This window comes from Diplodia seriata (genome assembly GCF_021436955.1).
Source record: "Diplodia seriata strain FDS-637 chromosome Unknown scaffold_9, whole genome shotgun sequence".
Classification (NCBI taxonomy): Eukaryota; Fungi; Ascomycota; class Dothideomycetes; order Botryosphaeriales; family Botryosphaeriaceae; genus Diplodia; species Diplodia seriata.
Window position 1 is genome coordinate 1,533,763 of NW_027117316.1, and position 27,909 is coordinate 1,561,671.

At 57.9% G+C, this 27,909-nt stretch overlaps 9 protein-coding genes across 9 annotated transcripts; 2 read left to right on the top strand and 7 right to left on the bottom strand.

Annotated features, from left to right (window-relative positions):
• Positions 1-877: 877 nt before the first annotated feature.
• On the bottom strand, positions 878-2,778 carry GUT1_2 (Glycerol kinase; the record flags this gene model as incomplete). The annotated part of the gene is made up of 3 exons (XM_066780301.1): positions 878-1,141; positions 1,200-2,361; positions 2,510-2,778. The coding sequence occupies 3 exons, from the start codon at positions 2,776-2,778 to the stop codon at positions 878-880; spliced, it is 1,695 nt and encodes a 564-aa protein (XP_066629530.1).
• A 1,305-nt stretch (positions 2,779-4,083) lies between these two features.
• SLS55_008897 (uncharacterized protein) lies at positions 4,084-5,269 on the bottom strand (the record flags this gene model as incomplete). Its single annotated transcript, XM_066780302.1, has 3 exons — positions 4,084-4,563; positions 4,615-4,836; positions 4,892-5,269. The coding sequence occupies 3 exons, from the start codon at positions 5,267-5,269 to the stop codon at positions 4,084-4,086; spliced, it is 1,080 nt and encodes a 359-aa protein (XP_066629531.1).
• Positions 5,270-8,091: 2,822 nt separating this feature from the next.
• Positions 8,092-8,529, bottom strand: SLS55_008898 (mitochondrial 37S ribosomal uS7m domain-containing protein; the record flags this gene model as incomplete). Its single annotated transcript, XM_066780303.1, has 1 exon — positions 8,092-8,529. One exon carries the CDS (start codon positions 8,527-8,529, stop codon positions 8,092-8,094), a length of 438 nt encoding a protein of 145 aa, XP_066629532.1.
• Positions 8,530-8,626: 97 nt separating this feature from the next.
• Positions 8,627-9,309, bottom strand: SLS55_008899 (uncharacterized protein; the record flags this gene model as incomplete). Its single annotated transcript, XM_066780304.1, has 2 exons — positions 8,627-8,947; positions 9,040-9,309. 2 exons carry the CDS (start codon positions 9,307-9,309, stop codon positions 8,627-8,629), a joined length of 591 nt encoding a protein of 196 aa, XP_066629533.1.
• A 549-nt stretch (positions 9,310-9,858) lies between these two features.
• SLS55_008900 (uncharacterized protein) lies at positions 9,859-11,736 on the bottom strand (the record flags this gene model as incomplete). The annotated part of the gene is made up of 1 exon (XM_066780305.1): positions 9,859-11,736. One exon carries the CDS (start codon positions 11,734-11,736, stop codon positions 9,859-9,861), a length of 1,878 nt encoding a protein of 625 aa, XP_066629534.1.
• A 1,933-nt stretch (positions 11,737-13,669) lies between these two features.
• On the bottom strand, positions 13,670-14,668 carry SLS55_008901 (uncharacterized protein; the record flags this gene model as incomplete). Its single annotated transcript, XM_066780306.1, has 1 exon — positions 13,670-14,668. The coding sequence occupies one exon, from the start codon at positions 14,666-14,668 to the stop codon at positions 13,670-13,672; it is 999 nt and encodes a 332-aa protein (XP_066629535.1).
• A 3,978-nt stretch (positions 14,669-18,646) lies between these two features.
• On the top strand, positions 18,647-20,528 carry SLS55_008902 (uncharacterized protein; the record flags this gene model as incomplete). Its single annotated transcript, XM_066780307.1, has 3 exons — positions 18,647-19,047; positions 19,096-19,532; positions 19,588-20,528. 3 exons carry the CDS (start codon positions 18,647-18,649, stop codon positions 20,526-20,528), a joined length of 1,779 nt encoding a protein of 592 aa, XP_066629536.1.
• A 1,331-nt stretch (positions 20,529-21,859) lies between these two features.
• SLS55_008903 (uncharacterized protein) lies at positions 21,860-24,067 on the bottom strand (the record flags this gene model as incomplete). The annotated part of the gene is made up of 1 exon (XM_066780308.1): positions 21,860-24,067. The coding sequence occupies one exon, from the start codon at positions 24,065-24,067 to the stop codon at positions 21,860-21,862; it is 2,208 nt and encodes a 735-aa protein (XP_066629537.1).
• Positions 24,068-24,497: 430 nt separating this feature from the next.
• SLS55_008904 (uncharacterized protein) lies at positions 24,498-27,884 on the top strand (the record flags this gene model as incomplete). Its single annotated transcript, XM_066780309.1, has 1 exon — positions 24,498-27,884. One exon carries the CDS (start codon positions 24,498-24,500, stop codon positions 27,882-27,884), a length of 3,387 nt encoding a protein of 1,128 aa, XP_066629538.1.
• Between the last annotated feature and the right edge of the window lie 25 nt (positions 27,885-27,909).

Consider the following 27,909-nt stretch of genomic DNA (forward strand, 5'->3'; position numbering starts at 1 on the left):
TTCGACAGCCTACTACTGGCTGCCACTTGGAGCGGCAGAGCTCGGTAGAGCCCCGGCAAAGCTGTTTTCCACCCTTGCTCCACACCCCCCAGACACGGGGAAGCATGCTCCCGCCCGTCCGCAAGCTGCAAGCTAAACTCAACCGGCCGGGGTATTGCTGTTGGGCATTGCTGTTCATCCAAACGCACTGGCCAGCGGCGGCGTAAGCATTGCTGTTCCAATCACCCCCTCCCTTCCCTTTCTTTCGCCACGAAACCATGCCCTCTCCACTTTCTGCAAGTGTCAGCCCATCCGCAATCCTACACACCGCCAGATAACTTTTTTTCTTTATCTCTCCGTGGCCCGGTCAGCAGACCATGGACGGAACGGCCGGGGGGAACGCCACGGACTTGCTTCCTTCGGCCATCCGAAACCGCGTAAGCCTTTTGGATGGTGGAATTTTTGCCAACCCTCCAGCATGGAAATGCTCGACCGAGCAATCCGAGCGGATTTCGCTTTCAAGCATCACTCGCGAGTCATTCCTCGTTTCTCGAGGTTTCTTTCTTCTCTTTTTTTGGATTTGATTTTGAATTTGACTATTTTTTTGGGATTACAAGAGAAGAGCTACATGTTGGAAAGAAAATGGAAGTGAGGTATCTGCGTAGAAAAATGATCGATCCCAATAGACCAACAACACCTCGCCGAATGACGACCGCCATCGCATTCCCCGCGAAAAGAAACAATGATAATAGGAAATGCCGATGATGCGAACCATAGTGCAATGCTCATCATCATGACCGCGTTAAACAACCATGCGTACACCGTTTGCCTCTAAACCGCGCACTATCTCTTGAATTTTTCGAATCTTTTTTTTTTTTTCTTTACCGGTGCGAGGCGTCTAGAAGTCCTGGCCGTTCTCGTCGGTGTCTAGCCAGCCGCGACACATCTCGACGGCGCGGCTCCACTTCTTGAACATCTTGGCGCTCTCGTCCTTGGTGATGTTGGGCTCGAAGATGACACGATCTTTTTGGTTGATGTCCTTCAGCTCGTCGAACTCCTTCCAGATGTCGACCGCGAAGCCTGCTGCGATGGCCGCGCCGAGAGCAGTGGTCTCGCGCATCGAGGGCCGGTTGACAGAGATGCCGATGATGTTGGCTTGAGTCTGTCGAGAGTCGAATTAGTAACTGATCAGATCGCACGAGCTGATGGGTTTGACTTACCTGCATGCAGAGCTCAGACTTGCTCATACCACCATCCACGGCCAGCTCCTCGAGCTTGTGCCCACTGTCCTTCTCCATGGCGTCGAGAATGGCCTTGGTCTGGAAGCAAGTCGCCTCGAGGGTGGCTCTCGCGATGTGTCCACGCTGGGTGTGCTGCGTGATGCCGAAGATGGTTCCCTTGGCATCGTCGATCCAGTACGGCGCGAACAGCCCGGAGAAAGCGGTGACGAAGACGGTACCGCCGTTGTTCTCCACACTCGCGGCCAGCTCGCCGACCTTGTCCGAATCACGGATGAAGCCCAGGTTGTTCATAAGGAACTTCACACCAGACCCGGCCACAGCGATACTACCCTCCAGCGCGTAGACGGGCTTCTTCGCACGCCCGAAGTCGTATGCGACGGTAGCCAACAGGCCGTGTTTCGAGATGACGGGGGTCTCGCCGACGTTGTACAGCAAGAAGCAGCCGGTGCCGTAGGTGTTCTTTGCGCTGCCCGGGTTGAAGCCTTGCTGGCCGACGAGCGCAGCGGACTGGTCACCCAAGCAACCGGCAATCTTGATGCCTTTGAGCGGGCCATCTCTAAGGCAGCCGAAGGCTGTTGCGCAGGACGAGGGGACAATCTTGGGGACGTGGAGCTTGCTTCTCTCGAGCTCGAAGAACTCAAACAGCATGTCGTCGTACTCGCGCGTCCACAGGTTCATGAACATGGTACGAGAGGCATTGGTGGCATCAGTCACAAACACGTTGTTTTCCTTACCGCCGTTCAGGTTGTACAGCAGCCACGTGTCGACGGTGCCAAAGGCAAGCTTGCCTGCATCGTAGGCCTGCTTCACCGCGGGCACGTTGCGCACCAGCCAGACAAGCTTGACGGCCGAAGGGTAGGTCGACAGCGGCAGGCCGCAAAGCTCAGGCAGCGCATCGGAACCCTCCTTGGCCTTGAACTCACGCACCAGGTTCTTGACGCGGGTGTCGGGCCAGGCGATGGCGTTGTGCAGGGGCTCGCCGGTCTCAGCATCCCACACCAGAACCGTTTCTCTCTGGTTGGTGATTCCAACAGCCTTAATGTCCTCGACATTGTGTCCTAACTTCACAAATTTCTTGGTCGCTTCGTCGATGCACTCCTTGACAGTCTGCACGAGCTCCCACGGGTCGTGTTCGTGCCACCTGCACAAGCCATCACATGTTAGCGCTCAGTCCCCCTGACGGCCCCACAAAACAACCTCGCTCCAGACTTTCTCCGAGCTTCGAAGAAAAAAAAGTTGGAGAAGGTCGCCAAATGCGGAAAAAAACGATTGGATCAGGTTTGACTTACCCAGATTCCGGGTACTTCTGCGTAAACTCGATCTGGTGCATCGCGACCGGGGTGCCGGTGCCGTCGAAGATGATGAAACGCGAGCTCGTGGTGCCCTGATCAATGGACCCGATGAAGAACTTCTCCATGCGCTTCTCGTAGCTCTGGCTGCGCGGCATGCGCATGCTGCCTCGTCGTGCCTTGATCTCGGTGCCGGCCTTGTCCATAGGGGGGTTCGAGGCATCCTCGACCGTCGGCAGATCCTTGTCGCTGACCACGGCGGCGGCCATTGTTGCTGGTATGTGTGTGGAGGGTGTGGGGGTGAGGGTGAGGGTGCTGTAGGAGCGCGAGGCGGAGGTGGGATGGGGTTGTGGCCGCGGCGAGAGGTGGGCGGCTTTATGGAGATTTCGTGATAGGGATGAGTTCTTCCGAGGTCCACGCTCTGTGGCGGCTAGGGTGGGCGTGAGACGGAAAAATAGGAAGCAGCGTTGGGGGTGCGCGTGCAGGTGCGGGCGATTTCGGAGTTGCGAGAGGCGGCGCAGGAAATAGGGAGGTGCGGACGCCGGGTATCTGTTTTGGGAGGCAAATGGGAGAGGGTATACGGGATGATGGAGAAGAAAGTGCGAGCGAGCCGGCGGCCTTTTCAGTGCCAGAGGAAGGAGACAGGAGGAAATTGGGAGAGCCAGCGCGGCGTTGTCAGCAAGAAAAAGGCCAGGGCCGGTGGATTGTGCGTCAGCCGCTGGCGGCGATGGCTGCTGTGCGTTGCTATGATGTTAGAGCCCAGGCGCGTCTCCAGCGGGGCTCCCAGCTGAGCTGCGCTTGGCTCGGGGTTGCGGGGCGCGGCGCGGAAAATGAGGGGCGAGAGGAAATCTCATTGCACGGCCGCCGCCGCACGTGAACACCAAGCGCGCGGCCCACCCCACGGACCTGATATCACAGCCCCCGTCCAGCCGCCACCCGGATCGCGGCCCCCCTGCGCCAGCGCGGCGGCCTCTGGGCTGCCACTGCTCGATCCAGCGATCCCCAACGCTCGCAGGAGGCTCGGCGCTGCCTGCCACGTCCTAGCGACTCGCCCTAGCACACCCCGTACCGGCCGCCGCGCAGCGCCTACCCGGTGGGGCTGCGAGCTGTGGCAGGTTTGCCGACGATCCAGGCACGCGGAGCGGCGGGCTGCGGATGCGAACCGCGCAAGCTGCCGGCCCATAAAAAACCAAGCATGCGGACAGAAAAACGGGTCTGGAAGATGAGCAGAAGCCCAGGTGGCATTATTAGAAATTTCGCCGAAGGGCGAGAAGCTGCCAAACTATCGAAAACTCGCCAAACTGCATGTCCGTTGTGCCCCCGCCGCTTCCAGATCGCGCTCCCCAACCGCGCATGCCCCGTCCCCATCCCACTGCTCCATGCGGCTCCCAACGACACGTCGCAGCGCACCCCTGCCCCACGATATCGGCCCTCTCGTACCGGCCACGCCTCCCACAGCGCGGGCCTCCGCATTGCCTAAAAATTGCCTAAAAATTGCCTAAAAATTGCGCCAAGACGCCCAGAACACCCTGTGCCAGCTAAGCAGCATCTCCCAACAGTCCATCACCTTCCCCTCACAGACCCGACTTGATCTCGACATCCCCACCGGGGATCTGCACGTCGCTGTCTCCCTCCTCACGAGCCACGACTGCCGCCCTCCGTGCCCCCTCCTCCTTCTCCAGCGCCTCCTCCGCACCCTCCCTGAGCTGCATCACGCGATCAACAGGGTTTGGCAGCTTGCCGACATTCTCCACTATCTGGCCCCTGCCGATGAGGCTGACCACAATGCTGGCGCCGACGATGAAGGTCAGCACGAACCGATACGTGCCATACCACGGTGGCGTCCACCCGCGGACCGTCGCGCGCGTATCCGCATAGTACAGGAAGTTGAACGCCATGAACTGCGCAATCAGCGCGTACTCGACCGGGAGAAGGATCGTCGGCCACGCGACCGCGGGTGCCGCAACACCAATGGCATATCGTCGGTAGCCCTGGTAGCCCCCATAGCCGGCCCATTCGAGCCCCCAATGGATCGCTCCGAGAAAGGAGATGATCTAATTCGGGCATCAGCGTGGTGTCTCGGAGAAGAACAGGAGATTACCTACCACTGCTCCGTAGCCGACCTGCAGCGGCTCGAGGATGTGCAGAAGCGTCTCTGCAGTGTGCTGGGACAGGAACGTGCTGGCGCCCGCTGCCGCATGGTTAACCTCGTAGGCACATGCGACGGTCGATAGGGATGTCCCCAGGTAGGGAAGGACGCCCGCCAGGCCGAGAACGTATGCCTGCCGCGGGACTTCGGTGAGGGAGAAGGTTTCTTTGACAGTTGCCTGGTACATGTTAGCCCATGCTCCTATATAAACTTTCCTCTGGTGTTGTACGTACCACATCCTGCTTGATGCCCTTCATCATGTCCTGTTCCTTCTCTGGCTCCGGCGTGCCGACCTCGCCAAACACGGGGTGGATTGACGATGTCGTCGACACCAGCTCAGGTTCAGGCTTGAGCTTCTGCTGTGCGACTTCTTGCTCTGCCTTGGTGTCCGGCTTGTCCCATTGGGTTGATGCATATCGCTGGCGCTGCATCAGCGCTGCCGACAGGGGCCTCTGCGCCGCGGTAGCTGCGCTTTGCGGGCGCTTGCCGTTGCTCAGCGTGCACAGTCTAGAGGCGAGGACAGGCTTGTTGCCAACAGCATTGAGCGACGTGCGCGCATTGGCAGCGCTCAGCGAGCGCAGGATCGCGCGCGAAGCGGGGGTGCGCAGCATTGCGAAGAAGAACTGCCGTAGACCAATCAAGCTATGGCGGGTAAGCAGTTCACGGAAAGGATGTTCACGGCGGTCAGCGGATGGACAACGGCGACAGTGTGTGAGGCGTGGTTCCTTCGCAGCCAGCAGCAACGGTGAGAAGGAAGAAGTAAAACGGCGTGCGATCTTAACGGCCAAGACAGCGGAGTTGGATAACTGTGACGTTGCCTACCAGGTTGCGGCAGCCGGCAGCCGCGCAGAATGCGGAGATGCGAAGGGAGGCCATAGCTCCGCGGCGCTACGTCATCGCTAGCGAAGGCGCACAATCCGGCTGCCGGCAGGGGGAAAGCGCCGAGGATCACTGAAGTCAAGCTTTTGCGCTCTTCCAGTGTTTCGGGCGAAGTCGGCTCCACATCTGTTGGATCATGATTCCCTAGCCCTGGCCCCGTGCAGCCGCAGGTTGTTCCAGGATCTGTGGATGCGCAGCACGTCAGCCTTGTGGAGTCCTCTAAATCAACGTCACTCTGACCTCGGCGAGCCGCCGAAACAGGGTCTGCACCAGATCTGCCATCTCTGATGAAATGCGACTTTCCAACCTCCAATTGCCCGTGTCGAGTCCGCCTCCGGTCCGATTTAATCGCGAGTGGGCGCAATCCCAGACACATGACGAAATAGTTCCCGCTACACCTGCCCGAACTCTCACTCCCACGGCTTCATCTACGCGAGATCAGAGCCGCATAGCACGGTGATGGGGACTATGTACCCCAGGATCTGATGGATCCCTGTGAGTCTGACGTATGCTACACGTTGGGGGCTGGTCACTATTGCGTCAAAGCCCTTCCTCGGCCGTGTTTGGACCCTTCCCCTACACCGACTTCCAGATTAAGGTCTTTGGTCCTTGCCAATCGAAGATGCAATTCTCAACATCTCGATGGTAAGGAGAAGGCGCAAATGATTAGCGATGCGACAATGAAGGCCACTGTGATCAGGTCTCGGAGGCCAACGTCCTGGGCCCAGTTATGCGATGCACAGATTCGATGAGATATCCAACTGGTATTTCCTCGGTTGAAGTGATCTGTCAGGGTGATATTATTCCATGGGACAATCAACAGCACGCCGGAGGACATCCCGATCGTTTTCTGATTGGATATCGTATAACCTGTGCATCGCATAACTTGGTACAGCCCGCTGGCAAAGATCTTTCTACCTTTTCAAAACTACGAATAGCACTTTGTTCACCTCAGTCTCTGGGCTCGACGTATGGTAGCTGAAAAGCAAAAGAACACACAAAAGGACCCTAACCACCAGGCAACACTTCCACCGGGTTCGGCGACGCCTCCGGCTGCACCAGGATCATAATCCGCCAGCAGATCAAGGGACTTAATAGATGCTTCCGCACATCCGTTACACCATCAGCGATCTTACGCTTCCGCATACGCATAGCAACACCTTCAACGCAAAGCGTAGCCATCACGGGCGACGGTACGTTCGACTAACCGTGGATCCATCAGTGATACCACTCCCGACCATCGAACCATCACCCGCAGGACACAGAAACCCGAGCGTTCACAATCAAACACGGTATGGACGGCAAGAAACAACTGAGACGGTGTGAAAACTCGCTCGCGTTTCACGCACTCGACTGTGACGGCGCTGTCAGCTTTGGCTGGAAAAGGAAGGAACGCACGCCGTGCGAAGCGGAAAGGACGGGCGCTGGTATAACCCTGAAGTCTACGTCTACTTGTTGGTAGCACAGCAGGTGACAAAATAATTGGGCCTACCCGAATCCTCTCAAAGATATTGCACCATACCTAATGTGAGCCTTAAATACGCGCAAATGTGTGGTAGTAGCGTCGTCAATGGAGCTTATAGGGCCCGATTCTTCTATAACCTGCTGGGGTAGTGTCCTCTACTTCCTACGGAGGTGATGTTTTACGAGGTAACAAGGTCAAGGTTCTTGAAGCTTTTGTCTGGATGCTTATTTCGGAATACATGCCCTGCGTCCATATCGGCTTCAACTGTCTGTTTACTACAAATTCTTCGCAATTATACCTTACTAAATACACTCGACTCGACTACTTTGGTGGTTAAACATCTTATCTAGACGTCTCTCTGACGCTCATAAGTCGAGGCCAGCATAAAAACCGGACATTGAACAACCAAATCGCGGGGCATCCGCCTGGAAGCACTGAAGGCGGGCTAATGGGGTGCGTCCCGGAAAAGCCTCCATAGCGCGAACCTGCACAGTACATCAACCCGTGCCCGAATTCTAGACTAATTAGGGATGGATACCAAGACGGGAACATCGGAAACGGCCGGAAACGGTATTGTCTAGACGTTTTTTGGTCGCAATATCTCGTGAGTCGATCTCGTGTCTTTTTGGAAAGCATGGAAGATTAAATATTGTGCTAGTTAGCCACAGCGAATCATGTGCGATTGTAAACATTACACACGGAATGAATTCTTCATAGACAATGTCATCAGAAGAGTGCTAGATTCTGACTGAAGGGCAAGCCACGCAGTAATTGGGCAGACTTTTCTGGACTTGAAAACCCAACAACATTCAGGACGACTATTCCCACGGGGTGAACAGATCACTTATCGATTATTTCAACTAAATTCTGTTCAACCACGTTCAAAGCAATCATTTTGCATCCAAAATAGTACACAGCAGCGAGCGATTACCTACCCGCCAACATGCTATGAGAGCCGACGTACGCTCCACTCCAGCAATTTTAACAAAGACCAGCCGTTTCATCAAACCAGTGTGACCTTCCGCTCATCACCCCGCCATACGTTTTCCCTCCTCATTTCAGCCAAGCCTTTTCATGCGTGCCTGAAGCCTATCTCCTGACCTTAGACACGGACAAGTTCGCTCTTGCTCCGATGGCGACCTTGTGCACACCATCTCGCTTCAGCCACACGGAGCTGGTGCCCTGTACCACCGCGATGAGCTCGTTGGCGAAGCGCATAGCGAAGGCGCCCTTGCCGCTGGTCGTGTTGCGCCGCTTGCTCGCCGACTCGAGGATCCACTCGACGGACTTGCGCCGCCGCTGCCGCAGGCCCAGCGGCACCGGGATCTGTAGCGCCACGCCACCGCCGGCGGCGCCGCGCTGGGAACGGATGCGCATGAGCGGCGCGACCGAGTCGATGGCGAGGGTGAGGTAGAGGACGGGGTTGAGGGGAAGGTGGGACGGTGGCGGGGAGCCGGGGAGGAGGGGTCGCTGCGGGCTGATGGTCGGGGGCGGAGAGGTGCGGAGGTGGTTGAGGATGAGCGCCATGTTCTGTTGTTCAAGGAGATAAAGGTCAGCGACTTTATTGTCGGAACACGGCAGTTTATTTATTGGTGGGGGCTGTCGTCGGAACACAGCAATATATCTATTCGTGGGCGAGACGTACACGTTGCGCGACACTCTTCTTGCCATGCTGCATGAGAAGATTCGTCACCTGCTCGACAACCGGGTCGTAGCGACTCTTGAGTCTGTTCTCCGCGGGCATAGGGAAAGGCACGAGACCGAATTTCACACCCTCAGCGGTCAATTCTGTGGAGACCGGCTCCGGAGTCATTTCCATCTGTTCCTGGCGGCGAACGGCGGAGGTCGAATAAGAGCGGCTGCCCTTCGGTCCTGACGAATTCTTGAGGCTGTCCCGCATGACCTTTGGGAGGTGCTTCTGTGCCTCCTTGTCGTTTTTGACGTACTGCGTAGAGTATTAGCCAGACATTCTGCCTCGCCAATCGCTTCCAGCGCGGAGTGTGTCCTGCTCAACGCCAACGCCGCATTCCCACGTACCTCGTCGACCGGGGTTCCTTGCTCCATCTCCGGGGGAGGCATCTTTCGCATCTTCGCCATAGCTGCCGCTTCTTCGGTAACGTGGGGTAGGGTGTCGGTGTTCGGTCCCTTCTTGTCCTGCGACTCAGGTAGATCTTTGTCGGTTGCGTCGTCGGCGTAACATCTTCTGCCCGCGCGCGGGGCGGCAACGGCGCGCCATTGAGGCGCAGCAGGCCTTGGGCGGAAGGCGAGCGATCTCGAAGCCGGAAGCAAACTGAGTCTCGGAGGCATGGTGGGCGGTGTCGTGAGAGAGCGGCAGATCTGGAGCTCGAAGTTTGGGATGTCTGCCCGCGATCGATGGCGCGTCGGCGATTCGATCTTCCGCAGGCGGGCGGAAAACCCTGCCCCAGGCATCCCTCCTTCACGCCATCTCACCCCTCACATCTACATACCCTGGCAGCACTGCAGTGGAATGGCAGATGGTGAATTTCGTTTCTACAGCGTCTATGCTGACAAAAGTGCGTTACAGCATCACAGTAGCCCATAAGAATGTCGTTCAAGAAGAGCACTCCGTATGCCGCTCATGCAGAAGAATATCCCCGCCCGAGACCCGATGCCAGAAGACGCAAAGACGACAAGAGAGGGAAGAATGTTTTCCAGTGCGCCAAAACAAGAATCGAGAACGCCATTGCCCCGGCAGCAAAGCAACCCGAAAGAAAACTCCCATCCGAAGAAAGGAAAGGGATACCAGAGACCAAAGAACTCCTCTTTCCGTTACTCCGTGCGCCACTGCAAATGCTGCAAGAACGCCGTACTGTTGCACCGTGGCGCCGCTTTGAGTTATGAGGAGTTGCCTTCAATCACGAGGATTCTTTCGCTCGGTCCGTAGAGGAGACCCATCACCTTGGTCTTCTGTCGTTCCCGGACGCCGTGGAGGTACTCGTAGGTGCCATCGAGGCCTCTGATCTGGTCTTCGATCGCAAGCGTGCTCGACTCGTTGCTCCGCAGCAGCGGGCTGATCAGCCGTTTCCTGAGCATCTCGAGATTGCTCTTGAGCTGCTGCAGCTTGGCGCGATGGTCACCGAGCGCACCTTTATTGAGCAGGGTGCGGGCGCGTAGGGAGGCCAGGAGCTGTCGGTTCTTCTCGTACTTGCGCAAGCGAGAGGCATTGGCGCCCATGAGGCGTGTCCACAGACTCGACAGCAGATCGCCTTCCTCGCGCTCCTGCTGATCTGTTTCGCGAAGCACGGTGCGTTGGAGATTGAGGAACTGGCGATCAATTGATTCGTACAGGCTGAACAGGGCAGTGGAGGCAGTGAGTTCGTTGTTAATACTCTCCTCGAGCACGTTAAGGAATTCATTGAATGTTCGTTGCAGGGTTGCCTTGGTGCGCTGGGGGCTTGTCTGGCCGAACAGCTCCTTGACGACCTTTCCGACCGCCGTGGGTGCGCCAGACGACGTTTCGAGAAGGCCCACTCGGCTCAAGAATCGATGCATATTGCCGAAGACTGACGACAGCGAACTGTCGGGAACCGTCTGGATATGCGCCAGCTCGCGCTTCGCCCAGTCCATGACTATGAGGATACTACTTAGTGTCAGCGTCACCGGCCTTGGACTCAGCCAGACTGTGCGACTAATATACCTATCGACATCCCCGTCCACGTTTGCAAAGAACTTGGTCAATTCTACCGAGAGGGTTTTCAGGCTTTCGCTCAGCTCGTCGAGCTCCTTAACTATAATCGGCGCCGAGGTCATGTTTGTCAGACGCACGCTTTCTCCTAGATCCCAAACCGCGACTCCCGTCTCTTGCAAGTCTCCTATTTGCGACACTCCATTTTCGCTGTAGTAGATGAACGGCTCGAACGCCTTGGCGAGGCCCGCAACCTTCACGAGATCCGGAACGTGGCCCGCCGACGGCGGCTGCAGGAGGAGGCGCAGACTGAAAATTGACAATAGACCCACAAGAACGGAAATCAGAGTCGACGTCCGGGACTTGGCAACCATCGAGAAGTTGTCGCTCAGCCACGAATACGCAGCCTCGTAAGGCTCGGTGCGGTGCTGCACTTCGGCGCGCAGCGCGAGACGGATATCTGCTGCATTTAGCGCATGCGATTGGGCGTTGCGCGCCCCATACATACAGTTGTTGGCATGCGCGGCCGCCGTCGCCGAGAGACCCTGCTGCGGCGGCGCAGAGCCATCTTTGCTCTTCTCCCGGTCGCGAGGCGCCAGCGCACGGTGTGGCGTCTCCTCAGTGTACTGGTCCTTCTCTTTCTTGACGCGCGCATCCCACGGGAGGTCGCGCTCGGGGCTGGTGCGCGGCGTCTGTTTCAGCGGACTCATGGGCAGCGGCACGTTCGCCGGCATGAACGCGTCGCCTTCGCCGGCACTCTCGTATGGTGGACTGGTCTCGCGCGATCGCGACGGGCTATCGGGCGACAGATGTTGGTGGTGGTGTCGGTACCAACCGCTACCGGCTTTGCGCCAGGCGGGCGGCGACCACGGGCCGGCGCTGTCCGTCTCCTCGGTCTCCGACTCCTCGGAGCGAAAGCCTGAGTGGGTGGAGGGGATGCCGAAGAAAGGCGACCGGCTCGCGCGATGATGCGCGGCGTCCAGATCGTAGCAGTCGTCGATGGAGCCGGCCAGCGATGGTCGGCTAGCCAGAAGATCCTCCAGGTCCTCACTTTTGAGGGCAGTCATACTGCCGCGTTCGTAAAGCATGCGCGCTGGTTGTTGGGGGATGCGAATTGGGGTGCGTGGTGGGTGGTGCGAGCGGGAGGGCGACGGCGATGGGGTCGTCTGGGCGTTGCAGCGGAGCGGGTCCGGTGACTTGGTGGTAGAGCGGCTGATTTAGCGTAGGGGTAGAGCGTGTCGCAATCCTGAATCGCAGTATTACGGACAGCCCTACGAGACATTGGACAACGGTGCCTGGGCGGTTGGTGGGCTGGGAGCCGGGTGGTGGTTGTGGAGGAGATGGTGGCAGCGGTTGCGAGTGCGGTATCTCTGGGAGCGCCCGCGGCGATCGTCCAACCCCTCGCCCTCCCTCTCGCAGCGCTCGGCGGCAGTGACACCGCATGGTCCATTGGCGTGAAAAGGCGTGGCTGGGGGTAGGCCGTTGCGCCGGCCAATGGAGAGCGGGCAGGCCCTTGCTGCCAACGAAGCTAGCTCGCTCGTTTGGGCCGGTTTGGCGCCGATCCCGCCCGTCTGGAGCTCGCTGCCCTCGCCGCTCGCTCACTGATCAGGCCTGCGCGCGGGGAAGCTGCTGCGCGACGACCGCCGCGGTCCCGCCCTTCGCTCACGGCCCTTGGTCCAGCTCGCGCTGCGCGCTGCGCGCTGCTGTCAGGAACGACGACGCGCACGGCGGGCGAGCGGTCGCGCGTTGGGCGCGCGCAGGCTGGGTCCTGGGTCCTGGATATTGCTAGCAGAGGGGCGGCGGACGTCAAGGTACCATCCAAAGGCAGGGAGGTACAAAAACGCCGGACGAGAGCGCATACCACGCGAAGTGAGCGCGGAGGGGCCGCGGCAGGATAGCGCCCGCCTCAAGGCTCGCGCCGCCGCAGCGAGCGTGTCCGCCGTGGGAGCTTATCGCAAGGCTGACCTGCACCCGCGAGTCAGGCCGACGTCACGCGTGCTCCCAGACCACGATGGCAGCGCGCGCACGGCGCTCAGGAGGCTTGAACGCGCCACGCTGGACGGCCAACGTGGTAGACGAGGCTCCAGGAACCCGTCTACGGCCTAAGACATGTGCGCGCGCAAGCGGAGCGTGGCTGCTTGACCGGTTGCCGCGGGCGATTAGGTTCGTTATCTTACGCGGGTAGCAATCGATAGGATGGGGCGCAAGGCCCGCCGGGAGATTTCCAGCAGCGGCGGCGCAGCGAGGGCGGCGGCAGGCGGGCAGCTAATTCCACCCGGCAGCCCCGCCCTCGATCACCGTCGCATTCTCCCGCAAAAGAAGGGTCTGACGCGCTGCCTTGAGATTGCCATGAGCCCTTGCTGCACCTCATTCCGGGTGGAACGTTGCCCTTGCCTTTCCACCTCACGTTCCGAAGGGTTTCATCTACAGGGTATGTGAGGGCCTCTCCCTGCCATTGGCCGGCGCGACAAGTAAAGTGGGCGTCCGGCATCACACGGAAAACGCCCCATTCCCGTTCCGGCCTGCTGCCTCGCCGGGAGCCTCAACGGCAAGCTATCGCAAGGGCGCCCACGGCCTGGACATCCATCGCCGTCCTCTCTTCTGCCGCAACAGCCCGAGCAGCCCCTATTCTGCGGCCCGTATGCTGACCGACTTTTTGACGTTGAGTGCGAGCTATTCGCCCGTCCCAGTCCGTGCGACTCGGCGACGCTTCGTCCATCGTGGTGGATACGTCTCGAGCCAACATGATAAGAGCCATGTGACCATTGCTTCGTGCATGTGAAGAAACTCAGCCTCAACTTACGTCAAACTGACCACCGCTGTTCGATGTTATCAAAGATCGATCTGGTTGCTTGTTCCGGCAATAGCCGACCATCTATCGGGCACTCCCGACCTTCCTCCCTCCGCGGTTTTCAACCGACCGGGTGCATGTACCGCGCTCGAGACGAGCCATGTTCTGTCTGGAGACAGGACCATTGAACAGCAGCCTTCCATGGGATCTATCTACACACTACGTGACATCTATTTGGTCCCAAAGGTCTCACCACCGGCCTCCAGCCACTCGCTCTCCTCCTTGGTCGTTTTCCTGCCCATGATCTCATTTCTATACGGGTACCTCCCAAACTTCTCGATGATGCTCTTGTGCTTCTCCCCAAACTTGAGACTCTCCCTCACATACTCCTCGGCCTCCTTGTCCCCGCGCGCCTCCAACTCGGCCAGGAACTCGCCCACCAGCGCCTCGTACCTGCGATGGTCCTCCAAGAACTCCGAGTGCATCAGCGGCATGTAGAACCACAGCCGGAAGACGGGCTTCGCGCGGAACTTGGGGTGCAGGTCGGCGCGGGGGCTGGTGGCCAGCACGTGCCGCAGCAGGCTGCGCGACAGGCGGTCGTAATGGCCGTAAACCAGCTTCTGGTCGTCCCGGAAGATGTTGCGCGACATCTGGTCCAGCAGTAGGATCAGGCTGAGCGCCGCGTCGGCCGCGCCCTCCTCGCGCGCGCGGATGTCGCTGCTGCCGCCCTCCTTCTCGTTGGCGGCGTCAGTGAGGGCTGCCGCGAAGGGCGCCGCGACGGTCGGGGCGTGCGACAGCTCGGCGGCATAGCTGGAGTTGCCGGGGCTGTCGAGCGACGGAATGGGGTAGGCCTTGGGGCCGACGGAGACGAGGGCGTCGCGGAAGGCGGTGGTGCAGGTGTTGTCGAAGGCGGCTTTGTCCTCCGGAGAGCCCGCGCCGAACCATTTCTTGGCTATGTCGAAGGACGCGATGGTGGCGGAGCTGGGGAGGTCGCCGAACCAGACGTGCTGGATGCGTGAGTAGGTGGCCGGGTTGAAGAGGCGCTTGTTCAGCGTGGAGACGGCCGGCGATGCCATGGCTGCGAGGATGACGACGACGGCGGCAAAGGCGATGGCGACGACGGCTTGGATGTTTTTGGCCTTTTGGCGGATCTCTCTGCGGGCCTTGCGGGAGGTCTTTTTGTTCCCCTGCCTTGGGTTGCCCGTTGTTCCTGGCTCTTGCACATCCATTGACGTTCCGTGGAGGTATTTAGCTGGGAGCTGAGCTTCAGCCGGTGCCGGATGAAGTATGGGGCGTTCGGGTTCGGGCGTCAGCTTGGGGCCGAAGGTGAGTAAGCCGGCCCGAGCCAAGCCGCAAGCCTCTCCCAACACGGCAACACAGCGGGCCACAAAAGACTTCCTACATAGGCAGTTGGATCCAAAACCCGGACGTAAATGCAAGGTCTCAATGCGGACATTTACGTCCGGATCTGGTGTTCAACTACCTATATGAATATGATGATGTTGTGTCTGTGTTAGGCAGATGCAGGCGGGTGGTTTCTTCTGTTGCCCGTAGGAATCAAAGTGTTCAATCGATTGTATGAAAAGCAATATACAGGCTCTTCCAGTTTGGATTCGCCGATTTCCAGGCGTAAGCAACACGGTAAACCGATTCCTCCGCCCACCACTTCCCCCCAATCTGCAGGCCCACAAGCAATTTTGTGCCAGTCCGTCCCTTTGAGAAGACCTTCCTGGACCTCCAGCATGCCAAGTGTTGCTTGTGAGCCCGACCTGCTTCGCAATCTGCCCGAGTGACTTGTTGTGATGTACGATAGTGTTGGGGTGATGAGAATGTCGTGCCCATTGAGCGCGGCGTCATACGGATCGCGAAGCATACAAGACAGGTTGGTCGTCTTGCCAAGCAGCTGCCGGAACGCTTTGGCTACGTACGCACCATTCAAGTAGTTGCTGACCGCGCCGGCCGAAAGGCCCAGTGTTCTTGCCGAGGAAGCCGCCGACTTTGCTGATGCCGGTCCAGATTGCGGGGCCCTTTTTGTGCAACGTGATCGACACCTCCGAGACCGTCGCACCCAGCTGCTTGAGAGACCCGGCAGCTTGGAGTAAGGTGGACTTTTCACGTGGGTCCAAGACGGTGCCGGTCAAAGATTCAGATATGATGCCGACTCTGAGACCAGCAAGGTCCTTGGGGGCATCTCGACTGGAGAGCGTCGCCGAATACTTCGGAATATTTCCAGATGCAGGGTCAGCAAAGCCTCGATCATCGATATTGTACATTCCAGCAAAGTAAGAGTGCGTTATCGCATACTGTTCTCGTCATCAGACCCAAATGGTCGTTTGTGGGTCTATTGCTGCCGCATTCTGGTACGAGTTAGCAACATGTGGCTGAACATTCGTCCTTCTCACCTATATAAGTTATCAGTCCAAACGTGGGCTTCAGGCAGGGATTCTGATGCTTCCACCTTGATCTGCACCGATCGACACGTCAACTTCTCCAAGTGCCACAAGAACACCGCCTCCACTCGAGCTTCTACCGTTGCTGTAACCTCGTGCGAATGGGTTCTCTACTGGACCTGTGGCAGCTGAGTGAGATGTCGCACTGTGACGCAAACGGCATTGCCAACCACCTCGGCCCTCGCTTCGAGCACCCGTGTAACCACAGTAGCGTTAGTGTGCTGTTTCACACCAGTTGTCTGTGCTGGTCGCTTTGGCAGGGTACACATTCCGGAACGTAGCTTTTGAAAAAATCAGTGCCCAGAAGCATGTGGACATCTTTCACGGCGATGCTGTCTTTTGCGCACCACCGTCTTCCCTTGCAGCAGCGTCGAGCCCTTGATACCTCTGCTCTTGTCCTTTAAGCTGCATCTCCGGGACAGGCCCTGTGTGAGTTGCTGTCAACATCTGGAAAGTGGAGGTTCTCTCATGGAAACCGTTTTAGATCGACTTGACGAACATAGTCTACACAAACTCATTAGTTTCGCAGCCATCGAAACTCAAAGAATAAACACTGCGAGGAGACCAAGATGAGGAAAATGACCGCTCCATGAGGTGCAGGACAATTTGGGATCGAAGCGAAACAATGAATCCAACGTAGTATAAAGCCTCACCAGGCATTGCCATCAATTCCACCGCTGAATCATGAAAGACTCCAAGAAGCCTTTGGTAAGCTTCCTTCTCTTTTGCATCGATAGCGAAGCCCAGATAATTGCAGACATGATCTACGACGTTGCTTGTCACAGGGTTTCCAGCACTTGGGTTGGGCGGCCAAAGACGGACATTTTGGACAGAACCAAGGCGATTCCTCTGCCTCGGCAGCTCACCAAGCATAGTTTAACCAACTATACAGCCTGAAACCGACAAGCAGCTGCCGCTTTGGATGCAAGCCGACATCGCATCGAGTGCGATGTCGGACGTGATCCAAGTCTCTGCGCCGCACCGAGGTAAGCGCTAGCCCGGCTATTGGTGGACAACTTACCTATCGAGGCGCAGAAGTGGGAGGCCGAGGGGTAAACAGATCGATAGGTGGGCAGTAGAACGTCACCACTCATGAGTCATGGGGTTGATTGTGGGGTTAATGCAGGGTATGTAGATATCTATCTGCTTTCCCCATCACGCGCAGCGAATCGTTGATCCTGAATTACAATGCCGATGGCGCCCTGCCGTGAGGGATAGAAAGACTGCCCCAGTGTGATTGTTCTGGTATGATCAATAATAGAGATGCATGTAGAAAAGTCTCCAATTCCCTGGTTCAGAACGTCCACATGACTAATTGAAATAGCTGATTGGTGCACCGGAATCCGGCGAAACAAGTGGCTGAATGGTGTTAGAATCGCGATTTATATGGCACTGAACTACGAGGAGGAAAGCAGTGGCATATGCCTGGGTGGAGATCCAGTGATGGAGGACACAAACTGGATACTGAGCAGAACATCGAACGCGGTAACCGTGTTGGCTTATGACTCGGTATCTGTGGGGCATTGGCAAGCCCATGAGTGGGTTTTGTACAGTTGCGAAGTGATGTCAGGGACAGGCACTTCCCAATTGAGTTCAAGGAGAAGGGTGCAACGATGACGTCCCGTGCCGGACTGATCTACTACTCCAGAGAAGCGTGAGGGTCTCCTGCTGGTCCGTACGATAGCTACGATTCCAGCGGGGGCAAGTGCCACATAGCGCCGGGCTTCATGTCGTCAGCGGGCCAGACGTACGGGTGTACCGAGAGGGTGGCAAGATGTCAAGATGCACGGCAGGCTTGTCGGAAAAGCGGGCAGGACCGAAGAGGACGGAGTACGTCCGCGGAAAGGAGAGCGTGTGAGGAGCGGAGCACTACAGGAAAAGGTGAAGAGCGGGAGTAGCGGTATGATAGACCGTATGTTTGCTCCACGAGAGGCAAGCCAGAAGCTGAACCGTGACTGGCGTGAGGACGTGCAGCGATGCCCATTGCTTCCTTGCGTTGACTCGACATCCGGCAGGCACCGCGAGGGCGAAGACGCGGAAGAGCGCAGCTCTCTGGGAGCAATTGGCGGGGGCTCCGATGTTCGGCAGCAGCAGGAGCGTGTGCCGCGTGTGGTGTTGGGAGAGTCGGGAGTGGGCGGCGGGAATGCCTGGGGAACAACGGCCGGCGATGGGCTAGGCCCGAACGGGCGCTGGCGCGAAAACGACGACTGTGGACCACGGACCTGCCTCGCCAGATTTCCCGCAGCCGCTCCACTTCACCGACATGGATGTTATCACTGCAGAATGCTTCGCGTCCCCCGCTGCCAGCGCCCCTGTGGCGAACCGCCCGTCGTGCTCGCTCTCTGCCGCCGCTTGCGTTTGCCGCCGCCGCCGCTGCTGCTGCTGCTGGAAAATGCCTTTTCCCTCCGGTAGATGCTTCGGCTTTACGCCACATCCACCGGTCCAATGCATCGCGGGGCCGGGGATGCGGCCATAGAATGCTTACGAGGGCGATCAATGCTGTGCGCTAGCCTTCTCTGACCTTTGACCGGTACCGGGCTCTTGCCCCGGCAGCCCAGATCCGATCGAGCACTTTCTGTCTTAATGTGACGCCTCTCTCACACTCTGCCGTTTCCTGAAATTTTTGCAATCAACCCGCTGCCATTCACCCGTCCCTGAGCTGCGCCTAGGGTCCCATGTCTCTCGGGACGCTTTTCTTCGTCCACCTGTCGTTCGTCCCATAGTCCACCACACGCCACCCCCCTTATTACCGTGTCAATGCCGGCGCGCCAGAAACAGAGAGATGTTGAGGCCGGCCTCCGTGACCAGACCAACCTTCTGCCCAAGCGCGAGCTGATCGTTCTGTTCTCCACGCTTGCCGCCAGCTTGTTGGTTTGCTTCATCGACCAAAATGGCATCGGCGTGCTTCTCCCCTCCATTGCTGAGGACATCAATGCCGAGAACACCATCAGCTGGGCTGGAACCTCCAACCTGATCGCCAACACTGTCTTCCAAGTCCTCTACGGCCGTTTGTCCGATCTGTTTGGCCGCAAACTGGTCTATGTCTCTGCCCTGGCGCTGCTGTGCGTCAGTGACCTGCTGTGCGGCTTTGCCGTAAACTCGACTATGCTCTACGTCTTCCGCGGATTGGCTGGTGTGGCTGGCGGTGGCATCACGAGGTACGCTCAATCTGCCTCGACACCTGCAGCAACTGCTGACTCCTTTAGTTTGTCCATGATGATCGTGAGTGATGTCGTTACCCTCGAAGATCGCGGCAAGTACCAGGGTATCCTCGGAGCCATGGTTGGCACTGGCAATCTCGTCGGCCCGCTCATAGGCGCTGCTTTTGCGCAGCATGCTACCTGGCGTGCGCTGTTCTGGTTTATCGCTCCCGTGGCCGCAATCTGCTGCGTCGTCAACTGGTTCATGGTCCCGGCCACCGTCCCTAGCGAGGACTTCAAAGGAAATGTCAGCAAAATCGACTTCTGCGGCGTCTTCACTGGTTCCCTGGCCACCATCTTGATCCTCATTCCGATTTCCGGAGGCGGCTCCTACTTTGAATGGGACTCGCCCATGGTCATAGCCATGCTCACTGTCGGAGGCGTGCTTGCCGTGTCATTCATATTGGTCGAATGGAAGGTCGCCCCGCTTCCTATGATGCCATGTAAGTTCCTCCGCTGATCCTCTCAGCAGTTCGAAATAAGCTGATTGGAGTCCAGTGAGCTTGTTCAAGAACATCCCAGTCGCCGTATTGATCATCCAAAACTTCTTCTACGGCGTCACCTACTACTCCTACCTTTACTATCTCCCCATTTACTATCAGAACGTTCGCAACTGGACCCCGCTCATCAGCGCGTGCCTGACGATCCCTATCGTCTTTTTCCAGTCGTTTGCATCCATCCTCTCCGGCCTGTACATCTCGCACTACAAGCGCTACGGCGAGGTCATCTGGGCCGGCTTCATCATCTGGACCATCGGCGCCTCGCTGACGACGCTCTTCTCGCGCACGCTGCACGTCGCCGCCATCGTCATCATCAGCAGCCTCAACGGCATCGGCGTCGGTCTCGTCTTCCAGCCAACGCTAGTGGCCATGCAAGCGCACGCCACGAAAGCCCAGCGTGCTGTCGTCATCTCCAATCGCAATTTCCTTCGCTCTCTCGGAGGCGCTTTTGGGCTGGCGATCTCTGCCGCCGTGCTGCAGAACACGCTGAAGCGCAACCTGCCCGCTTCCCACGCCGACCTCGCCCGCTCCACCTACGCCACCCCGGACTACTCCCGCTACGACGCCGCCGACAGCGACGCCATCCACGACGCCTACGCCAAAGCCAGCCGCGCCGTCTTCATCACTCTCGCACCCTTCATCGCCCTCTGCCTGCTCGGCTGCTTCCTTGTCAAGGACCGCGGTTTGACTCGTCCAGACGAGGCCGGACAGCAGCAGACGCCAGCCGAGTCGCAGGTGCAGTCCCAGCACGTCATGTCGCAGGATGCGGAGAAGGAGGACGATAAGGACTGCGCGAGCTTCATGGCCGTGCCGGCGCCGGTGGAGGACGAGATTGAAGAGAAGGAGAAGGAGAAGGATGACGACGTCGATGAAGATGCTGGTGAGAAGACGAAGAAGGGAAACGAACGCAAGCTTGATGACAAAGAGGTCGAGATTTAAACGCTAGAAGAGAGGGGGGTTGATGACTTGGATGAGACATGCGACTTCAAGAGGAGGGTTGGCAATATTGCTCTGGAGAGGAGGCGAAAACATGAACGAGATGATATGGTTCGAATTAATGACGAGAAGATATAATGGACGTAATGTAGATTGATCAATATATTAATGACACGGAGTTCGCCTTGGGAAATTACAATTTTCATCTACCATGTAAGACCCCACGGCGGGTGACAAAAGAAATTGCCCACGCGAATCTGCCTTATAGAATAATTCTACATGGGATAGATAGCTGAATACAAGATCTGGATATAAATAGTAGTTTCAAATTTATGCATTTACGTCTAGATCTTGTATTCAACTACATACCTAGATATCTTCTTTCGGAATCTATGTGAAAGACATATGGGGGTATGAAATTTCTTTTTCACCCCAACAATCAGCTGACACTTGCAAACAAATGGACGTCTACTGTTGAGCAGTGAAACATCCCCATTCGCCTGGGGTCAGGCATTATTCGTTCCGTAAAAAACTATCTACTGTCTTGCTGAGCATAAAACTTTCCTAAAGCAGCCAAAAACGCCGCGAACCCAGCGACAACAACAAAAAACAGCCAAAAAAAAATTGGAAGAGGAGACGACGTTACTTAGACTTAAGTCCTATAAATGAGTTAGCAAAGAATCCCTTACTTTCGATTATTATTTTGACAACTTACGCTCCAGCTTGGCGGCACCGCCGCGGCCCTTCCCACGCTTCCCACCCTTACTACCACCACCACCATCACCCCCATTCACCCCCCCGACACCAGGCTTCTTCTCGCCGCTGCCGCTGCCGCTGCCACCGCCGCTGCCACGACCACGGCCAACGCCCTGACCAGCGCCGCGGGAGCGCACCTGCGCGCCCTCTAATTCAATCAGCCGGGTAGTACAAGTGACATTTATGTCAGCCGTATCTAACTACTCTTATTTGCTCACCTACCTACACTACAGTGGTTGATAGAGATTAAGCCTCCTGTGCTCTACCGAGGATGACACTCTTCCTAAGTAGGTAGTTGAATCCATTGTCCCGACGTAGACGTGACTTTTAAAAATATGAAATTGCGTCTAGATTTGGACTCGACTGCCTACGTAATCATACTGCAGTATTACTATAAGATATGATGGAATCATCAATGCTCTAATTGCATCCGCTGGCTGCGAGAGAAAATCGCCTTTGATATATATGTACTGGAGTAGTACTTAATGTATTCAAATTAAGATCAATTCCAGACTACCGTGGTAATGCCAAATGGACCACTTATATTGCAGTGGCTCAGCGATATGGCAATTGCAACGCTACTTCCCTTCGGCTTTTCTAACCAGGCTCTCCTCCAATCCAAGGGGCTCTCTCGTATCATCCTTTCTGTTAAGTGCCCAGACGACGTCTCCCTTCAAGTAAACTATAGCACCGCCCTTACCAGACGCGCTCGCCGTGATTCTGAACAGCGGCAAGCCCGTCGTCTTGTCTGCCTCACGGAGCGGGATCATCAACAGGTCGTTCTCACCGCACCAGTCTTCAACGACATCCTTGAAGGTAGTCGCGTCTTCCTCGGCAGCTCTGCTGGCCGTCGATGCCGCAAAGTTGGGACGTCTCTCTTCCTCTTCTTCGACGACGCCGGACGGCACGTCGGGGAGCGGCAGCGCGGTCTTTGCATCGTCGCCCAGATCGAGGGCGGTGTTCATCATCTCCAAACCTTGCTCCCAGGCCTGCGCGACGGCCGGGACTGCGTTGATGGTATCTGGGAACTGCTCTTTCCACCAGCTGAACCATTGGCCAACCTCTTCGTAGTCGGGGTCCGACGTGAGCCACAAATGCAGAACATTGTGCCACTTCGGGAAGAACTCTGCCAAAATGAGCTGGCCCATGGTGCTAGGTTTGAAGAAACCAGTCCAGGCGAGGACATGCTCAAGCGGTGTGAGGTCTTGATCAGAAGGATCGACTGTGAAGTTGGTCGACAAATGCATGGCTAGACGTGGTAGAAGGTAGCGGACGAGCGTATGCTCCAGGTTGGGAAGTACTTCCCGCCAGCTGTCGAGGCCAGGCATGACACCGCGGGACAAGTCCCAGGATTTGAACGCAGAGCCGAACTTGTGGCGCACATCCGTCAGCAAGCCGGTGGAAGACTTGGGATTAGTATGCTCATCAGCGAGGTATTGCAGCCATGGAAACAGCCAGATGTGGGGAAGAGGCTTGGTGTGCTTTTTCCTGAGGGAGCTTCTGGGGTTCCAATCGTGCAGCGTGTTCTTGAGTTTCTGCACGACAAGATTGTTGAGGAGACTGTAACGGATGAAGGGGGGTAGGATGTCTTTCCAGGCCTCGACAAGCGCAATGAGCGGAGTCGGAGAAAACGGGTCCCACACGTTGGTGATGGTCGTCCGCACTCGGGGTAGCCAGAGCGAGTAGATGAGCGACTCGTACGGGGTGCTCGACTTGTGTCTTCTGTAGCCATAGAGGTCATCATGTCCGCTGTGAAGCACGAGATCATCCTTACCGATGCCCAGAATTGTGCGCAGGCGGTGGATGTAGGGTACGAGATGCATAGGCTGCTCCAATGGCTCCCAATCAAGCATTTCCTGCTTGAACAGCGGGGCGATAGCGGCCACAGCGGCCTCTTGCAGACCAAACTGCATGAGCTCATTGCGAAACTCGAACTGCAGTGTCTCGAGCTCGGTAACAACCTGTTCCCAGCGGGCCGATGCGTCGTCAGCAGTGCTGGGCCTGCTCAGCTCCAGGCGGCTGAGCCTTTCGACCACGTCCGTGACCCCCTGCAATTTGCGGCTGGCTTGGTCCTGCTCGTCGATCTCCCGCTGGAGCTGTTCCTCTTCAATGTCGATGAACTGCTTACGCTCCGTCAATTCGGTCCACGAGTTCGCGAAAGCCTCGAGCTCGCGGCGGGCACGCGTGGCGATTTTCTCAGCCTCGGTAGCTGCCGACGGGGTTCCACCCAGAGGCGTCATCAGCCCCGCGGTAGACGTAAGCAGCTTCGTTTCCTTGCCGGTGGCATCGATCAGGTTCTTCAGCACATTCGGCACCTCAAGACCCTCGGCGGCAGCCTCGATATCGGCCACGGTCCTGTACTTTGTCTTCGGGCGGGTGAAGCCTGAAGGCGTGCTGGCTCCGCTGGTGCCGCTTTCGGCGGCCTTCCTGCGCTCTGCCTTCCTGCGCTGCCGCGCCTTGCGCTCCTCCTCGGACGAGTCCTCGTACTCCTCACCGCGACGTTCGGCGGCACGGCGCGCTTCCTGCTTCGCCTGGTCGGTCTTCTCCTTCACGGCACCGACACCAGCGCCCTGGGGCCGCAGCTTGACCTCGATGGGGTTGAGGATGCCCTCGCCGGTCTTTCCCAGGCCATGGCCCTCCTTGTAGCCCATCTTGGCCATCATGCGCTGGGCAAAGGACATCTTGGGCTTGCCGGCGGGCGGGCCACCGTCGGCGGCGGTCTTCGGGTTCTTGCGGGCGCTGGCATCGTCGCTGTCGAACTTGCGCTTGAAGGACGGGCGCTCCATTGGACGGCGGGGGCGAGGGCGGACGCGCGGTCAGCGCAGGGTGAGCGAAGGGACAGTTGGGATGGGCGGGTGGTGGTGCAGGGTCGTTTTCGGTAGATTGATACGAAGGCTGACGCGGGCCTGGCAAGAGGCACGAGCGCGGAGAGCAAAAGGCAGGCTTGGCGCGTCGCTGGCGGCTGGCAGGGGGGCGGGCTAAGCTGCAGCCAAATGGGGCCGCGCCGTCCACCCGTCGATCCTGGTTATTTTTGGCCTATCGCGCGTGCCCGCCGCCTGGGCGCGGCGCCCTTTCGGTGGCTCCTTGCTGCAGTCTCACGACTCCGCGATATAGCCTCCCCCGTTCCTCCTCTCCCCGTCCTGCTGTGTCCCTCAAGTTGACGCCCCCAGCTGCACCCCGCCCGCCGCCGCGAAGGCGCGTGTCTCTTGCAACGCCATGGCCACCAGACCACGGATCCGCACCGCCTCCGCTGAGGGCTCGCTCCAGCTGTCCCAACCCACGCCCGATCTGCATTCCCCCACCGACGGCTTCGCGACTCATGTCGAGCGCCTTGAGAAGCACGCCGAACGCATGAGCTCCAGCGGCTCGGACATCGGCGAGGAGATCCGCAAGCTGCAGCTGGAGGAGAAGGAGCAGAGCCGCCGCTCGTCGCTGGCTTCGCACGCCCATCAAGACGCCGACAACGCGAAGCCCGTGCCTGCTGGCCGCTCACGCAACACGTCGATAAGCTCGTACAACAATTCAATTGTCGATGTCAACTCCCAGGCCCGCTGGGGCGGCTATTCGCCCAGCGCCTACGTGACCTCGCCGAAGGGGTCAATCCGCTCTGGCTCGTGGTCCCACCGCTCCGGCGTGCAGCGCCAGCACTCCGTGTCCCAGACCAAAGGCTCGCTGGATGACTTCCCCGAAAACATCGACGAGGCAGAGACTGCCACCGTACACAACGAACCGCAGCCCGCCGCCGCCGACTACGCGCAGCTCCACGCTCGCAACGCCTCCCAATTCAGCCTCGAATACGATAAAATCGTGCAGGACATTGAGAATGAGCTGGCCACTGTGCCCAGCCAGGAGTCTGCTCCCGCTGCCGGTGCGTACGGACGCGTAGCCCACGGCATGCTGGATCCTGACGAGCTCCCTGACCGGCCCGCTACCGCCGACACGTATCAGCAAGCTCAAACCGCCTTTCGGGACTTTGATGGCGTGCACTGCGCTCCTGGCACGACAGGCCTGCGTGAGATATCAGAGGGCAGGGAGCACGCCATGTTGCATTCCATCCCACACGACCACCACGTTGGAGTGCCCCCTCCTGATGACGGCATGATATACTATCCTGCACCCGTCCCGAAGATGTTGAACTTGCCAAAGCGACTCTCCCAACTCCCCACCAACGAGACGCGCAACAAGCGGCGAAGCCAAGTGCTGGGGGGTATGGTTGCCGAGGCCAGGAATTCAGCGTTGTGGCTCGGTGGCACCAACAAACCCGACAACCGTAAGAGTGCAAACCCCCGGCAAAGTGTCCATATGGATAAACTTCCGCCCCAGCTCCGTGCCAGCGTGTACTTTGACCAGCCGAACGTGCCGCATGATGTTGAAATCAAGGGTGAATCTGCCCGGGCAACGCTTGATGATATCCTGGACGCATCGACCAGCGCCCCTGTTAGTGCTTTCACCGACCACCCCGTGGCCGGCCCTGTCGGAAAGGCCGTCTACGGCAAGGAGAACAAGCGGAAGAGCATGTTGGAAAAGCGGAAGAGTGCATCATCTTTGCTTGATATGGATAAGAGGAAGAGCTCAGCGACTATGCTGGGCGACGATGAGAAAACCGAGAAGGAAGCCAAAAAGGAAAAGAGGAAATCGTCCTTTGGATTTTTGTTGGGCCGTCGCTCCAGCACGGATGAGGTGTCGAAGCATCTCAAGAAGAAGAGCAGCAGCGGCAAGATGAACAAGCTGCAAAAGCGGAACAGTAGTCAGATGAGTCTGTCAAACGCGCTAGAGCAGGGCGAAGCCGCGGCGCAGCAAAAGCGACGAGGCTCTACCTCCAGCCAGGGATCAAACGTCAACGAATCCACAGCATTTCATTCGGGCGAGCATCATGACGACGCTTACAACGGCATGGAGACTTTATCGCGCGACGGAAGCGACAATTACGATGACGAGGGACAGTTCGATGATGAGGACGGCTTCATCGGGGCGCCCACGACGCTCCTTGCGGAATTGCAAATGCGCAAGGCTCAACAGCGTGAGCGAAACCGTACCGCAGCGACTGCATTCCCCAATGGTATGCACAGCACTCTCCTCCAACTGGATGCGGTTGCAGAAGTCGAGAAGAGAAAACGCCAAAACCAACGTGTCAATCTTGCCTGGGAAGCCCCCAACCAGGAGGACGAAGATGACGAGGTACCGCTGGGAATGCTCTTTCCTGGCCAGAATGGCCTTGCCAACAGGGCTGGCCAAGGAGCGGGTGGTCGCGGCGACGATTGGGACCGGCCTCTTGGCTTGCTTGAGAAGAAGGAGCTGGAGGACAGCGAACCTCTGAGTAGGCGCAGGAACCGACTGCGTGGACTCCACCCGGATACACCTGGCAATCGTATGACTATGCTCAGTGCCCACTCGCAAAGCCAGGAAGCACAACGCAGCAGCAATGATCCCACACCAGAACCCCCACAGGCGAAAGAGGAATCAGAGGATGAGGAAGAGCCCTTGGCAGCAAGACGGGAGCGTCTCAAACGTAAAGAAGCGTTGAACTCGGCGCTCGGTGACATGGATTCGCGTCCATTTAGCGGAGATTTTGCGAGCGAGATGATGAGCCAGTTCGGCGGCCTCAAAGACGGGGAGGAAAAGGATGGAACAAAGGGCGCATCGCCGAAGACGCCTGGGTTTGTTAACGAGGAAGAAGAGACTCTTGGACAACGTCGCGCTCGTCTACAAGCCGAAGCTCTGGCCCGTGGCAGCACGACCCCTTCGGGCCTATCCCCGGGAAACCCCTTACGCCCGCCGCTCAAGGCCTCTCGCAGCTTGGCAGATATTCTTTCGGCTCATCCTGCTGGCCACCAGGCTGATAAGATCAGCAACGACTTACTGCTTTCCAGCCTTCCGCAAGGGAGTCTGTTACAAAAGAGTGAGCAGAAGGCTGCCACTCGTCAGGCTTATATCCGCGACGGCAACAAACGGAGCACGAGCTATGGACTGGAAAAGCCACTGCTGGATGTAGGCCCTCCCAATGATGGCCGTGCGAAGAGCATGGTCCTTGACGGTTCGAGCGGAGAGCGCGGTCTTCTTGGTAAAGGCTACGACACTGGGCTGGCAGCTGCCCAGGCAAAGAGTGGCGCCCGGACACTGGACAAGCGTGCCAGCACGATGGCGCTTGGCACTAACAACATGAACATGAGCACTGGAAATCTGGGCATGAGCATGCCGGCCATGAACCAAAGTGGCTTCATCAACCCGCAAGCTGGCATGATGGGCATGGGAGTGCCGATGCAGCAACAGCCCATGATGATGGGTATGGGCATGCCTATGCAGTCACCTATGCCTATGCCCATGAACATGAACATGAATATGAACATGGGAATGGGCATGCCCATGGGCATGGGGGGGATGAACATGGGCATGGGAGGTGGAGGCATGACTGGCTTTCCCCCGGCCCAGATGATGATGGGGCAGCCGTACGGGATGCAGCCTATGGGCGGCATGCAGATGGGTATGCCGGCAGGAATGGGCATGGGCATGGGTGTCGGCAACCAGATGCAAATGGACCCCAGTATGCTGGACTCAGGCCGCAGAGCAGCTATCGACAGATGGAGACAGGACATTTCCTACTAGGTCTTCTTGACGGCAGCCACTTCGT